The 15,510-nt window shown below is 49.4% G+C and overlaps 1 protein-coding gene and 1 pseudogene across 1 annotated transcript; one reads left to right on the plus strand and one right to left on the minus strand.

Annotated features, from left to right (window-relative positions):
- Nucleotides 1-56: 56 nt before the first annotated feature.
- On the minus strand, nucleotides 57-3,654 carry LOC119328910 (annotated as a pseudogene).
- A 7,569-nt stretch (nucleotides 3,655-11,223) lies between these two features.
- Nucleotides 11,224-13,642, plus strand: LOC119330875 (putative anthocyanidin reductase). Its single transcript, XM_037604003.1, has 5 exons — nucleotides 11,224-11,434; nucleotides 11,545-11,723; nucleotides 12,004-12,228; nucleotides 12,371-12,750; nucleotides 12,939-13,642. Exons 1-5 carry the CDS (start codon nucleotides 11,296-11,298, stop codon nucleotides 13,096-13,098), a joined length of 1,083 nt encoding a protein of 360 aa, XP_037459900.1. The 5' UTR covers nucleotides 11,224-11,295; the 3' UTR covers nucleotides 13,099-13,642.
- The last annotated feature ends 1,868 nt before the right edge of the window (nucleotides 13,643-15,510 follow it).

A 15,510-nucleotide genomic window follows, 5' to 3' on the forward strand; every position in this document is an offset into this window, starting at 1 on the left:
CACACATGCACTAAAATAGACTGGTTTATTTGACCAGATTTCAATTGATCGTGTGATCATGTGCTAAGCTTACGAAAGGCCATGGCTGCACCATCCACTGGCCTTGGGTGTGGAAGGTAATTGATCTCCGCATTAGGATTGAGTAACTCCCATCTAAAACAATTAGTACAAATCAATATCTTCTTTGCATCCTGACTTAGCTAGGTAATTACTTAAGCTAAACAGAGCTAGTATTCTACTCACTCGTAGCCGACGCAGAGATGATGCAGGATGATGGTGACCTGTAGCCTGGCAAGCATGTTGCCTGCGCAGATCCTAGGGCCACCTCCAAACACCTGGTATGTTCCTGCCTTAGCCGGTTCCTGCATTCATACGTTCATCCTTTGATTTCTTCCTAGCCATTACCTCATAAACTATTAGTTTGATTTTCTTTTACTCAAATATTTGTTGGGCTTACATATTCCTCTTAGACTATCACATAGTTCATTACTTCATCCCTAGGTAGTTTCTGTAATTCAAAAAAAAACTGCTTCTAATTTTTTTCTACAAAGTAAAAAAATGTATGTAGGATATGTGGTGTGAGTTTTATGCACACAACTATACCTGGCCATACCTTGGGCCGGGCCTAGCCAAGCCCGACGCAAAAAACCCGGGCCCGGCCCGGCCCGACCATCGGGCCTGTTTTCTAGGCCCGAGCTTGGCCCGAACACGTAAAAGCCCGTCGGGCTCCGGGCTGGCCCGGCCCAACCTTCAGGAAAGTGCAAAAACAACGGGCCTGGGCCCAGCCCGGCCATCGGACTCAAAATCTAGGCCCAAGCCCGGCCCAGGAGCAACGTTGGACCGGGCCGGGTCGGGCTTTTTCGGGCCAGGTCGGGCTTCCCATGGCCAGGTATACACACAACCCTTTTGTTTGGACAAAAGCCCATTTTTGGAAATGGTGTAAAAAAGGTAATGTAGTTAATTTATTTAGTTTTACTTAAATAGTCAATGGTCGTATTTTGTAAGCACAATTCACAAGCACATACTGCAAAGTGTAACTTACTTTTATGAAAATTTTATATTTCTTAAATATCTTTTTGTGGGATATATTTTTAGAATCTCGGAGGCATGATTTTGTCTTTCCAGAGACTGCCCAAAGGAAAAACTGCTCCAAATGTAGTTGCTTAGGTGGTTAACTGAGCTCAGATAACTAAATAAGACAAAAAATTGAAGCAAGCCACTATTTTAGATAGTCTACTTACATCCCATCTGTTAGGATTGAAGGAGAGGGGATCCTCGTAGTAATTGGGATCAGTGTGCAAGGATCTCAACCATACCAGCACAGCCCAGCCCTTCGGTATGGTATAGCCGCGGTAGTCCACGTCCCTGTTTGCCACGCGGTGGACCATGGGGGCGATGTTGGCCATCCGAATTGTCTCCTCCACCACCTTGGCCGTGTACTTCATCTTTGGGATGTCGGTGTGGGTGATCATCAAACTCGTCGACGTCGACCCACCTTTGCTTTTGCTCATCGCTATATTCTCCTCTCGAAGCTTGGCAAGGATGACGGGGGATTTTGCGAGGTGGTAGACAGCCCACATGATGGCGATGGTAGTGGACTCGTAGCCAGCGATGACAAGGGAAACAATGTTATCCACCACCTCCTCATTACTCAACTTCTTTCCCTGCTCGTCCTTCATCTGCATCAGACCGCCCATTAGATCATCGCATTGCTTGTTCACCTTCTTCCTTGCCTCCAGCTCCTCTCGGAAGATCGCGTCTAGCTTCCGGCGACTCTGCATACCATTAAATTCCTCAGAGGAATGAGACCAAATTCCGCATTAAGGGGTCCAGAATTGCACAAAAGATTGTATGGAACTCCAAGAGTTGATGTAGTTGCACATTTCTCATATCAAAGTTACACATATTTTTTGAATGCATGACCTACCCAGCCTGTACTGGTGAAAGAATGACAGCCAGAATCGTTAACTTACAAATAAGTAATTAAGTACGCATTTGTTTTGGTGGAATAAGAGATATACACTTCGAGAAACATGCAAAAAGGAGCGAGCAAAATACCTTTCGAGCACGGTGAGATGCTGTCCCTGGAAAATCAAAGGGGTATGCCCTCAGACCATGAAGCAAGTCGCCGAACCACAGATCGATCTTGGCTGTCAAAGGCGATGGCTCCATGCTTATGAACATCTTGCAGATGTTGGCAAACGTCACCTGCACCCCCATTGATTTATCAAACTTGGGTTTAGTGTTGCACTGGATTAATTATGATAGTATTATATGCTCAACTAGTTTGTTTGTTTTTGAAAATACGCTAATAGGTTTTTCCTTTTACAACTAATTATAAAATAAACAAAACAAATATAGTTTAGAAAAGGTAAATTGTGCCTAAATTAACTATGCAAGTGTCTAGAGCCCAGGTGAATAACAATTTTCAATTTTTTAGTCAGTTTTTGCACCCCTCAAAAGTACAGTTATTACACTAATAAAAATATTGTTGCGCAGGCAAAAGTGCAATCTGTACTACTTAAAAAGAACGTAAGGTTCCCATTTCACCTTTCTTCCCACCACCCCTTCGTCCAACCTTCCGTATATATGATAATCAATCACCTTAGTTTACATACCTTCTGAACCAATTCCATTTTAATTTACTTACCAAACTTCTAATCAAAATATAAGATAATTCACGGGCAGAATTTGATGAACACTTATTTATACAATCGCATTATTATTGACAGATAAATCACATGCTAACGTACTAGAATATTTATATCCCGTTGCAACGCATGGGCATTGTTCTAGTTACACCAAAAAAATGTATTAAAGTTGCACAAAAAAGTGCAATTTCAACAAACAAAAAACTTAAAGGTGAAAGTGCAACTGCGGCAGAAAGAACAAAGTGCAATTGCACAAAATAAAAGCGCAACTGCATAAAAAAATGTGACTGAAACTTCACCTAAATTCCTAGACGTTATTACTATGAACACCACCAAACAAAAAAGTGACTAGTGTTTTGGCAATTCTAAAAAGGTATACATGCTTGGCTTAATTCTGTCGAAAAATTACCTTTTTAATCTCTGTGGCGGCGACGATGGTACCCTTATCCGCCCACGTTCGCAGCGCCGCTACGACACGCGGTTGCACAACGGTGGCGATGGTCTGGAGCGAGCTGGGCCGGTTGATGGCGGCGAGGATGAACCCGCGGAGTCTGGCGTGGCTGCTGCCTTCCACGTTCACCACCGACGTGATGCCGACGAGCTCCGGCACCGGTCAGCGGATGCCGAAGCTTTCGGCTGACTGGAGCACGAACTTGTTGGCCGCCGGCGAGCAGGCGATGATGCTGGGGGAGCCGAACAGGTGCGTCCTGTAGATCCCGGCCCCGTTGCCGTACGCGGCCTTCTTGGCGCCGATGAAGTCGTCCGGGCGGCGTGCCAGCTTGAAGTACCAGAGCAGCGAGAGCGTCTCTCCCAGAAAGGGGACGCCCATGTGGCCGGGCGGGAGGCGCCGGCGGATGCCATTGCTACCACGGCCGCCGTGTTTGAGAGCGAAGGCGGCGCAGTACCATGCGTCGGTGGAATGCCACACGGTGAGGCAGAGCAGCGGGATGGCGCCGAACAGGAGGCCCAGCCACCATGCCCACGCACCCACAGCTCCTTCCATTGCCACCATCTCTCCTAGCTTAGCTGCTGCTCCCTCCGTTCCGAATTACTTGTCTTGGATTTGTCTAGATACATCCCGTATCTAGACTCATTTTAGTGCTAGATACCTCCGTATTTAGACAAATCAAAGATAAGTAATTTGGAACGGAGGGAGTAGTTCTACACTTCTACTCGACTATCTTCTCCAGGAATTGGGATGAATATACGAGCAGTCGAAGGCGATGTATATATAAACGAGCGTGGATACCGAGTGGCCGATCCGTTGGTGTGCGGAGGCAGATGGGTACAAAATCAAGGTAGCTAGCTAGAGAAATAGCTCACGAGTTGCATGTCTGGTTAGCTAATTAATAGGCATTCAGCATAGTATATGGTTACGTATGTCGATGCTTACACAAGTGATGTGGGTGTGGCCCTAGGCCCTAGCTAGCTCCACTATTCCAGCGGGTGGATGCCGTATATAGTATAAGTACAGACAACCCTGCTAAGTCCCAACGCAGCGTCATTGGCACTTAATTAGGGGCATCTCTGATGAATATACCGATGTGACAAACCTAGTTTAGCTACATGAATGTCACCTCATGGACTATGTTCGCTGTCCAATCTGTGTGCGTGTGTGTTGGCCGTAGCGCTCGTGAATCATACAGTATAGTATATCGTCAAGCAAGCCCGGTCTTGATGCCAATGTTTGCGGCAGTAAAAGAATTCAAACTTTCTATTAGTATCTTCATTACGGAAAGAAGAATTCAAACTTTCTATTAGTATCTTCATTACGGAAAGGTTAGTTTAAGTAAAGAGATGCAAACCGCCAAGCGGAGTAGTCAGGGTGCACACGTACGTGTGTTGCTGTCGAATTTCCGCATTACAGTTTACAAAGGAATTTGGCATCGGCATCCAATTTAACAGCATCTCCACAATGTGTGTGATTCCAAATTTGTGTATAGGGGTCCCACCACCGAATAGAAAGGGGTAAAAAACTATTTTCTCCCCAGTCACGTGTTAACTTGTGATGTATGTATTTATCTGTTATGTACATGTAGTCCTTGTATTTAGGATCCGAGCCAGGTCCGGGCCTGCGTGCCACTTCTATTGGGCCTCTTGCTATGGCTCCATTTGTATATCTTGTACCGTTGTGGGTGGAATCAATAAACAGAGAGCATTTCATCCTTCTGCTTCACGCACTCGCCGACGATTACCCCTTTCTTTTCCCTGCTGAAATCCTAGGGCTTGCCGGCACCTAGTCCCTGGCACTATCCCGCGTGGTGGTGCGACATGGCCGCACCGTCCACCAGACGCGGCAGGGAGCAGAGGGACGAGCCCGCAAGCGTGCATGAAGAAATTGGACGGCAGCCGGCTCCCGGGGGAGACCTGCGATTCACGCAATACATCGCCATCCCAAGGTTAGTTTCGTTCTGTACCCTCCCTTCTAATCACAGTTGAAGATGAGTTCATCGACTCACAACGAGAACTCTCTCAGTTTTTTGGATGATTCCGGGGAGATTGATTCAAGGTGCTTCTAGGGAAATTGTTGGGAACCACGTACTGGTGCGAGATACAGGAGAGAGGTAGTGAATCCTCTGGTTACAAGATTATTTGTGAAGACATATGCATTCTGAGGGCGATCGGTTGGCAGACTATTTGAAGCCTCGAGTAGGTTGGTCCGTTTGAGGTTTACAGACTTAATTTAAGCCTGGCTGCGCCATACAACCCCGTATCTCAGGTGCATATTGGGGATGAACAACAACCATAAAAAAATATTAGGACAACTCCAATAACCTCTTATTAGGGATAATTTATTGGGGAACTTCTCGAGATGCTTTTAGAGGACGTGTTGTAGCAAATCCTTAAGAGTAACTCCAACAGATCCATATCTATAAAATAACCGCCATTTACAGAAAGTTGGGGCAGAAAAACCTCTTCTATAGTTTCTGTAAACTGTCTTTTATCTTTAGAGGACCCCGTAAAAGAAGTCCTTTCTCCCCGCTGATTTACAGGAAATGGCCATCCCATATCTTTTTTGAGGGAAGATAACCGTCACGAAACTTCCACGCGCGGCCTAGCGAACGCTGCCGTCCCACCGGAAACTCGCCGGAGTGCCGCCATGCCGCTGCTACCCATGCCACAACGCCATCGTGCCGCGACATCGCACCACCACCGCCGCGCCACCACACTGGAAGGACGCCACGCCGCTGCGCTGCCATGACGCACCGCCACCACCACACCGGGAGGAGGTGGCGCCGCCGCCGCCGCCGCTCATGCCCCCTCCTCGCCTGCTACACCACCAAACATGGCCCTTGCCGGTGGCACCACGCGCCCGCGCTGCCGGCCGCCGGTGGCGGCCAGCACTTACCAACGGGCCCTAGAGGAATAATAAAAAATTGGTTTAATGAAAATAAAAAAAACAATTAGGGCAAGAAGTTTACCTGAACTAACAAAAGTTGCTCCAAGAAAACTTTCCCTAAAACTTATGGGAAGTCGCAAAACTTGTTTTAGGGAATGCTTTTTAAGGGAACCATTGGAGTTGCTCTAACACACTAACTCCAAATAGATCTATTGACATGTAGGGGCCACTTGTTATTGGGTCATTTCTTCCTTCTCTCTATTCGGCCCAGCCATTAGCCCGGGGCAATCCCGCGCGGCGACAAGCTTAAGTGGGCGGATGGGGCAGTGTTATGTCGTGGAACCAGCCGGACGCGTGGGGCAGGGCGGCACGACTAGGCATCAAATGGGCGCGGGCAGGTGGACGGCGGCATCTGAGCTCAATTTGGCGTGGCTCGTGCATCGGAAGTTTGTCCAATCATTTTTACCTTCAATTTTTCCAAACATGGCCAATGCTATTATGTTTTCAGAATTCTATTTTATTTCAAATTTGACTTAACCATCGATGAAACTTTCGGAAAACAATCATTTTTAGCTATATAGGTTTTATATGGCTTTCAGTGAGTACTGTTTTTCTGGCTTGACCACTGTGCGTTTGTTTTCCTTGATGCTTGATGAATTTATGTTCATCATTTGGAACATGCATTCCCTTAAAGTAGCAACGCCCGAGTATCCTCACGGTGCATGTGGAAAATAGACGAGATACTCCAAATTACTCCTTCCCCCCAGTCTGCCATTTCTGTTTTCTCCCTAGCCGGCCTCCATCGCCAATCCCGGGAAGACTCCTTCCGGTCCGGCCGTCCTTGCCGCCGGACCCCGCCTCCAAGAATCCCTCCCGCCGATCTAATCTGTCGGGTTTCGCCATGGCACTACCGATCCCGTTCCCCAGTCCGCCGCCGGCCACCACGAAACGACGCGGCACTGTGCCCAGGGTCAGCACGTGCTGCTTCAACGACCCAGAGATGAAGCGGCGGCGGCGGGTGGCGGGGTACAAGGCGTACGCGGTGAAGGGGAAGGTGAAGGCCTCGCTCCGCCGGGGGCTCCGGTGGTTCAAGCGCAAGTGCTCCGGCATCTTCCATTTCTGACGTCCCCGTCGTCGCGCGGCTCGATTTTCGGAAGGTAAACGCCGTTCTATTCTTGGATCGTGTATGATTGATTGCGCACAATCGATCCATGCATTCAAAGGAAGGGAAGGAGAAAAGATCCAGAGGTTGCAGATTACATCCGTAATCCTCCGTGAGGCTAGCAGACTGCATTCTGCAAATTACCATGTTGCTCTTGAACGATCATAAATGTCAGGACCGGGGTTGTTAATCCACATGTTTCTTTATTCTATATTCATAAGTGGATTTGGGTTCGGATGCAACTTGCAAGTGTTTTGATCAATGTTATGATCCGTTTGTTTTGTACTATATCATGTTCGCATACATGCATGTTTTCATAAATATCATTTTTTTTGAAAGAACGATCACACCTCGTCGATTTTCATTAAAGAAACTACCAATGTTTTACAAAGAACCACAGAAAAAGGAACTCGCTAAAACCAGGATCCGCCCATGTGCTCTGTTCATGATATCCAGCATCGTCCTTTCGATCTTCGCGACTCCCTCATCCATGCTTCCGCTACCTTGGTTTCTCTTTGGTGAGATAATGACGGAAACTGAAGATAATTGCTACAGGATCATCTGGCATTTTCTTAACCAATCACCAGACCGAGTATCTGTTCTTGATGAAAGCAGTTTGGGAATCACAGACAACTTAACCAATCACAAGACCGAGTATGTTTGCTAATATTTTTGTAATAATCTTATAGCACACATTTAGCAGACAAAATGGTCTGAATTTCTGAATGACATTTGCATCTGGAACCTTGGGAATCAGGGCAATAATGCCATGATTCAATCTCTCAAGGCCCAAGTTGCCAGAATGGAAATCATTGATAAGATCCAGCAGGTTGAACTTGATCTTTCAAAATTCATGAAAAAAACAATTGGAAGAACATCAGGGAAAACTGCATTATTATGCTTCTTTCCAAAGATAGCCACAAAAATGTCATCCAAAGACAATTTCTTAGTCAGCATCTTCCTGCCACCCTCATTGAACTGAGAACACTCAATACCATCAAGTCTAATGGAGGTGATCTCAGCGGGGCCAAATATTTTTTTGTAAAGTTATGTGTTCAATAAGATCAGTCTCTTACTCTAATTCAACCTCATCAGCAAAAGGAGAGGAAATGTAGTTTTTCGTCTTACTTCCACTGGCTTTCAGATGAAAAATGTCTTGTATTACCATCACCTTCTTTAAAATATTTTTCTGTAGATCTACATGTTATGGCGTCAGTGATGGGTTTGTCTTTGGATGCTGGGACGGCAGCCCCGGTCGATGGGCTACCCGATTGTCTCTCGAGCAAACTCCACTGTGGTGGTGGTTCCTTCAACACTTGATCATGAGGGTGGCGAGGGGAGTAGCGGCAGGGGCTTTGACCTTCTCTCTTCCAGCAGAAATGGCGATGCCCTGGTTTGGACGAGCCGGTCTTTGTCGCAATGGTGATCTAGGTGTCTCATGGTGGTGTTGGTGAGTTCCCGAGCGAAAGCTTCGCGCTTTGGCACTAGCGCCGGCGCCCATGGGTGCCACTATCCTTATGAGGACGTTGTCGTGGATCTCTTCCCCGTACCAGGCCTCCGGGAGAAAATCCATCTCTATGGATTCTGCAGCGGGACGCTTGACACTGTCACCCTCCTGGAGGCATTGTCATGGAGCTCAAGCGTCGTCCATCGGGCCACGACAATGTATTATCGATCTATGTTTCATATTGTAACTTCAGATTTGCTTTGTTTTTCAAGGGGAATATATTAATATCATGGAGATATCAATTACACCCAGTTTCTGCACCAATAAGAAGTCACCGAGACATCCAGGATGAACACAACCCAAAAAGAAAACAAAAAAGAAAGGGAAAAAATGGCCTCACCAAAGTGATCAACTCATCTCAGCATCATCGCACAACCACCAGCAAGGACAACACCCGAAAATATAAAACGCCTCCAAAAGCGACGTCTTCAAGAAGGAAACAATGCACAAGCATCGTCGTCGCCCTATCCAAGATCATAGGTTTTCACCCTGGAGAAAGACCGAACTCTCAAAACAATACTTTCAACAAGGCAATTGTGAGGCACAACCAATGAAGGCCAGACCTTAGGTTTTCACACTGAAAGTCACGACTCGGCACCCAAGGAGCACCACCAAAAATGAAATCCTCATGTATTGCCGCCCCCACTTGACACTGTTGCTACTGAAAGTTATCAAACACCTGGCTAACTCCATCGCCTTCAAGGCCCACTCCGCGTTACTGATCCTCTGATCTTAGCTATCAAGAGTTTCTCCGCCCTGCTTGTGCCATGGAAATCGATATGCATGCATGTCCCATGGTGTCAACAAATAACAGAGCTTTGCGCTGAGCCCTCCTGGAGCCATGTAGGTTGATATGGACGCGCACGACCGGATACTATTCGATCTAGATATCCTTGGGCAAGATCTTTGGCAGTAGTTCTGGAACACGTCGATGGCCAGATCGAGGAGGACCGATCATGCAGATCATTGACGTGATGCGATATGAGAGCACAAGGACCGCCACCACACCGCGGCCTCCGCCACGCCAACACCATCGCCCCATGACGGAGAACACCGGCCCTCGCTGTCCACAACCCGTGACTCCAAGCGCCAAATCTGACGGAACTGGCACCAGTCGCCCCGCCACCTTCGCCACACAGCCGCCGTCGTGTCCACACACCGCGGCGCCTAAGGCCTGGTTGTTCGAGATGCCGCTGCAACGCCCTGCGACAGCGTCGCGCTACCTGCCCGCTTGCCAAGTCCCACGTCATAGCCACCAGTGGAGGAGGGATGAGGGGCCCTGCCTCCGCCGACTCCAGCCGAGCTTCGCCCAACGACACCCTTTTTCAGTGGCGTGGAAAGGGGGGCAGGGAGGACAAGCAGGCGGTGGTGGCTAGGGTTTCGCCCAGCCGCACGCGAGAGCGACTAGGGTGATTTGTTTCCCGTACGTACGTCTCACACGGCGACTTCGATGTGTTGTCTGTTATGAATAGGAAAGGAGGGTCTTCTCACAATCTTGTGTCTTTCGATCGTGTACTTTGGTTTATTGTATTTTATCAAACGGGACTAGAACCTGTTTGAAAGAGAGCAAATCTACCACAGAACCAATCAACCCACTCGTGAAGATAGGAAGAAATATACTTTTATTATACTTTTATTCCTTATGGCTTGGTCTTTTTTCGGTGGCCTTTGTCCTTGTTTTCCAAAAGAAAACAAAAAGTTATTGAAAAAAGACCACATAACCCCCTGAACTGTCAGGAATCGGCCACTTAAATCCCTCAACTACAAAACCAGGTATTTAACCCCTTCATGTTTCTAAAACAGACACATAACCCCCTCACCCTGCTATAAGCAGTTTCAACACGTGGTTTTGCCAACATGGCATAAGTCAACGGTAGGGGAATGCTGAGGTGGACATAGGGCCAAGGTTCAGACTCAAAAATATCTAAAATCTCTCGCTATTAGGCTTCTCCCAATGCTTCACCTTGTACAGGTGCTAAGATTGTCAACTAAGTAAAAAATATATGATGTGGCATATGCTAGTTAAGAAGAGAGAGAGTAGTATGGTGACCCCAGGAAAAAATGGTGCTAAGCACGTGTACCTAGGTGGAAGCACAGTTCTGAGTCTACAACAAATTAAATGCATGATGCTTAGCACCCAAAAACTTATCACCTTTGCATTGTGGACTTGAGTTGCTAAGGCATTTAATATGCTTAGCACCTCATCTAAGCACCTTTGCATTGGGGGAGGTCTTATTACAACTAATGCTTCTTTCTGTGTAAGTCGGTGGTGGCGGAGCGCGGGCCACCGCAGGTGGGAAGGCATAATTTTTCTTTGACTATTATAAATTGCCACGTAAGCACCACCTATAGAAACCACCTAAATTAGACTTAGGGGGGGATTTGTCTGAGTTTTGGAAACATGAGGGGGTTAAACGCCTGGTTTTGTAGTTCAGGGGGTTAAGCAGTCGATTCGTGAAACTTTGGGGTTATGTGGACCTTTTTCACAAGTTATTCTTCTCTCTCGCGGTCAACAGTCAAACCCCTCTTCCCTCGTTGGTCTTCTCCGTCGCGGCATAAAAATGGCCAAGAAGTGCCGGAAGCGCCGGCCCAGCTCCTCTTCCTCACTTCATCTCGACCCCGTCAGGCGGCAGCAATGGCGGAAGAGGGGAACAGCTCGGGCGGGCGCGGCGTCCGGGTGTGCGTCACCGGTGGCGCCGGGTTCATCGGCTCATGGCTCGTCAGAAAGCTGCTCGAGGCAGGGTACACCGTTCACGCCACCCTGCGGAGCATCGGTAAGCGCGCTCGATTAATTAGCTCTGCCATAGCGTTGGTGATGTGATTTCTAGCTGCGATTCGTCGACTCTGGCGCCGCCGGGCTGATCCGATCTGGTTTTTGTGGCAGGGGACGAGGGGAAAGCGGGGCTGCTGCGGCGGCTCGTCCCCGGCGCCGCGCCGCCGGAGCGGCTGGTGCTGTTCGAGGCCGACCTCTACGACGCCGCCAGCTTCGCGCCGGCCATCGCCGGCTGCCAGTTCGTCTTCCTCGTCGCCACCCTCTTCGCGCACGAGGCCGCCGCATCCAAGGTCAGTCAAACTGAAACTCAAACTCAAACTCGAATCCCGCAATTCGATTTGCTATTTGTGGCCGTAGGCTTGTAGCGCGGATAGATTCGATCGACTGCAGTATTCATTCAATAACCGGCCGCTGATCACCAGCTGAATCATCCTTGAATTGTTCTATGCATATAAAGCGCGGCGAAAGCCTGTTTCGTGAGGATACGGCTGTGTACAAATACAGTCTCAGAATTCAGAGTCCAGCTAGCCGATGTTGATCAGGTCATTTTACTACCATTCTGACTGGCAGTACAAGACGTCGGCGGAAGCCGCCGTGGACGCGGTGCGCGTCATCCTCCGGCTATGCGCGGAATCTAAGACGGTGAAGCGCGTCATCCACACTGCATCGGTGTCGGCCGCTTCGCCGCTGACAAAGTCCTCCACCGCCGCCTCTGCGGTGTACAGGGATTTCATCTCTGAATCTTGTTGGACTGCTCTGGACGTCGATTACCCTCTCCGTAACACGCACTTCGATGTAAGTAGTAGTGATATTGTCCTTCAAACCAGCATGGGTTCATGATCTGTACGTCAGATGCAAAATGCCAATCTTAGCACCGACAGAAGAACAAATTCATAGCAACGTCATCATGGTGACATTGTTGGGTCCTCATCTGCAGAAGTACATAGAGTCAAAGGTCCTGTCAGAGAAGGAGCTCCTCAGGTACAACGATGGCGAGAGCCCGGCGTTTGAGGTGGTCACAATTCCCTTGGGCCTCGTCGCGGGGGACACAATCCTCAGCCGCCTCCCGGAAACAATTCAGAGTGCGGTGGCACCGGTGACCAAGCAAGAGCCCTACTTCATGCTACCGAGGATTGCACAGAGGCTGTTGGGCTCAGTGTCACTAGTGCACGTCGACGATGCCTGCGCCGCGCTTGTCTTCTGCATGGAGCAGCCATCCATCGCTGGCCGGTTCCTCTGCTCCGCCGCCTACCCGACAATCCATGACATCCTGGACCACTACGGCAGCAAGTACCCCCATCTAGATCTCCTCAGAGAGTAAGCCCTGAATTCTTCCCCTGCAAAAAATCAAAGATAAAAATGTCTTATAAAAAGTTACAGAGGGGGTATATTTTTTATCGATCTCTGGATCCATTGATTCATCGCGAACTTCTCCTGATATTCGATGACATCAGTGATGATGTGTTGTGTTGCTGCAATCGACTGACTAGCTGAATTGGTGCCAGGGCTGATGAGGTAGCGAGGGTGCAACCTGAGAGCAACAAGCTTGGGGAGCTGGGCTTCAGGTACAAGTATGGGGTGGAGGAGATTCTAGACGAAAGCATCGAGTGTGCTGTGAGGCTGGGCTCCCTGGATACATCCAAGCTTATCGTGCAGCAGGAGTGATGAACGCAATGGTGTGCAGGGCAAGTGATCATAGTATGTTCTTTACTTGTTCATCATTTTACAGTAACACATGTACCAAAAGAAGTAAAACGACACATGAAGAATAGCATGTACCAAAAGACACACAAAGGAAGTAAAACGACATTTTATAGTATGTTCTTTAGTTTGTTCTTCGACTTCTGCTCTGGAAATCGGTATCATCGCTGAAATCTTAGGATTTTTCTTGTAATCTAATGCACGAGTTAAACACACAAAGGAAAAATTCTTTATCATGGCAAAAAACTAGCATTAACCAACACATTTACCAAAAACCTTGCTCATCTTCAACTTGTTTGTACCCGAAAAACGGAAAGCCCTGTGTAAAAAAAACAGGAAAGAGAGGCCCATGCAATACTCCCTACTCAGGACCAAAGTACCAAGGTCCTTTCTTCAGTCACAGGGAGTAGTACTGAAGTAACAAGCATACACAAAATTGTGTTAACTAATAACAGGCATTACTTTAGGAGTTACGGCTTTTGGAGGAGCAGATCCAAAATAAAATTTCTACAACTAAAAATGCAATGGGTAATTTTTAAGGAAATGATGAAGTGCATTCCTGTCAGACAAAAGAATTCCTTCACTCAAAGAGCATCACCAAGACTGAACAACGCCATCCATAGTAATAATAATAGCATAATAGACACATACTCCATAGATCAGAACATTGGCACTCTGAAAGCAAATTTGGGCAAAAGGAAGGAACACTACAGAAGTCATTATAATAGCATGCTAGATAGATACTCCATAGTTTAGAACATTAGCCTGATATGATTCCAGACATTTGACGGGAGGCGCAAGCTCAGACGCAGTGCGGGCAGCTTGGGCGACGGTCGGACGCCTTTGAAGTGGCCAGTGGAGGCGGTGACATTGTGATGGTGCGGTTCTTACGGTGGCGGCTTGGCCGGTTGCCTCCCAGCAGGCTCAGGCATGGGGCGCTCTCGTCCCACGGGTATGTTACGATGTGCGTCTGTTGGTTTAAGCGCCGACCATCAGCGATGAGGCAGTGGCTGCGGAGCACGTCTTTAGAGCATCTCCACTCGCGCCCCCAACATGCCCTCCAGGGCCTCCTTTTTTAGGGTCGGCGCCGAAAAATCAGTCCAGTCGCGCCCTCATGGGCTTGTTTACCGCCGGTTTGGGCCAAAATAACAGCCGGCGAGCCCGAGCCAAACCCAAACCCTCGGAGGGCGTCCAGGGGCGCCGGCCGAGGCGAAAAGGCGCGTGGGTCCGCTCTATCAGCGAGAAACGACCCTTTTTCCTGCCGATCCCCCGCTTCCTCCCCCCTTTCCCTCCATTCTTCCCTTGTGGCCCTCTTCTCATGCCATTCTCTTCCATCTCCCCTCCATCCGGCCGCCATGCCGCCGAAGAAGTATACGGCCCCTTGCGCCGGTGCCGGTGCCGGCGCCATCCAGTCGAAGCAGAGGAAGCCGAGGGCGCCGCCGGCAAAACCATCGGACATGTCGAACGCCGACTGGAAGGCAGAGGTTCAGCGCTGGGAGGCGCTGTCACCACCGACCGGCGGAACGGGTTCAATGCCAAGAGGGCCCGGGACGTGGCCGCTGAGCAGGCAGAGGCGGCTCGCGCGACGGAGCAGGCAGAGGCGTCTTGCGCGGGGATGATGAATCCACCCGGCGGCCACGGCCCGCAAGCCTGGAGCAAGTAGAGCGTCGGGTCGTCGGCCGGCTTCTCGCCGTCGCCACAACCCTGGGGGTGCGCGCCCTCGCTGGCTACGCCGATAGCGGCGCGCACGGTGGGTTCAACCCCAACATCACTTTTCCGCAAGGCCACCCCGCCCAGCGCACGCCCTCACCCACGTTACCCCCCGTACACCTACTCGCTGCCAGCTTACACTGCCTCCCCGATGCCGCCGCTTCGCCGTGTCGCCCTGCACTTCTCGCAATCCTCATCATCGCATTTCGGCAACCCCGATGCGACGAAAGCCGACGTGTACGACATTATCACGAGCGGCTTGGCCGCGGCCGCCGCTTCCCTCGGGTTTGATGCGCAAGACGATAAAATGGACCCACGCCGACCCCAACACCGCCACCAAGCCCGAGCGATGATGCCTCCACGACGCCCAGCACAGAAGCTGCGCCGACGCCGACCAGCCCGCGCACGCCGACTCCCGCCAGTCCGACGTCGGAGGACAACGCCGCTCGTTTGATGCATTGCCTACGCATCCTTCCTTTTGAGCGCCGAACTTTTGAGTGATTGATCGCCGAACTGTGGCATGGTGATCGTCGAACTATGTGGTAGCCGCTGATCACCGTACTTGTGGCGTTTTTTTGGCTAGCGGGAAATATCAAGTTTGAATTTATAACGTCTTCGGGCCGACACCTAGGGGCGTGGCTGGAAACTAGATCGCCCCTAGGGCCG

Source organism: Triticum dicoccoides, chromosome 7A (assembly GCF_002162155.2).
Source record: "Triticum dicoccoides isolate Atlit2015 ecotype Zavitan chromosome 7A, WEW_v2.0, whole genome shotgun sequence".
Classification (NCBI taxonomy): Eukaryota; Viridiplantae; Streptophyta; class Magnoliopsida; order Poales; family Poaceae; genus Triticum; species Triticum dicoccoides.

Bases quoted from the DNA above. Each gene is read 5' to 3' on its own strand.
- LOC119330875 (XM_037604003.1), top strand. From the start codon at position 11,296: ATGGCGGAAGAGGGGAACAGCTCGGGCGGGCGCGGCGTCCGGGTGTGC. The intron at 11,435-11,544 runs GTAAGCGCGCTC...TTTTTGTGGCAG, and splicing joins CGCCACCCTGCGGAGCATCG to GGGACGAGGGGAAAGCGGGG. The intron at 12,229-12,370 runs GTAAGTAGTAGT...CCTCATCTGCAG, and splicing joins TCCGTAACACGCACTTCGAT to AAGTACATAGAGTCAAAGGT.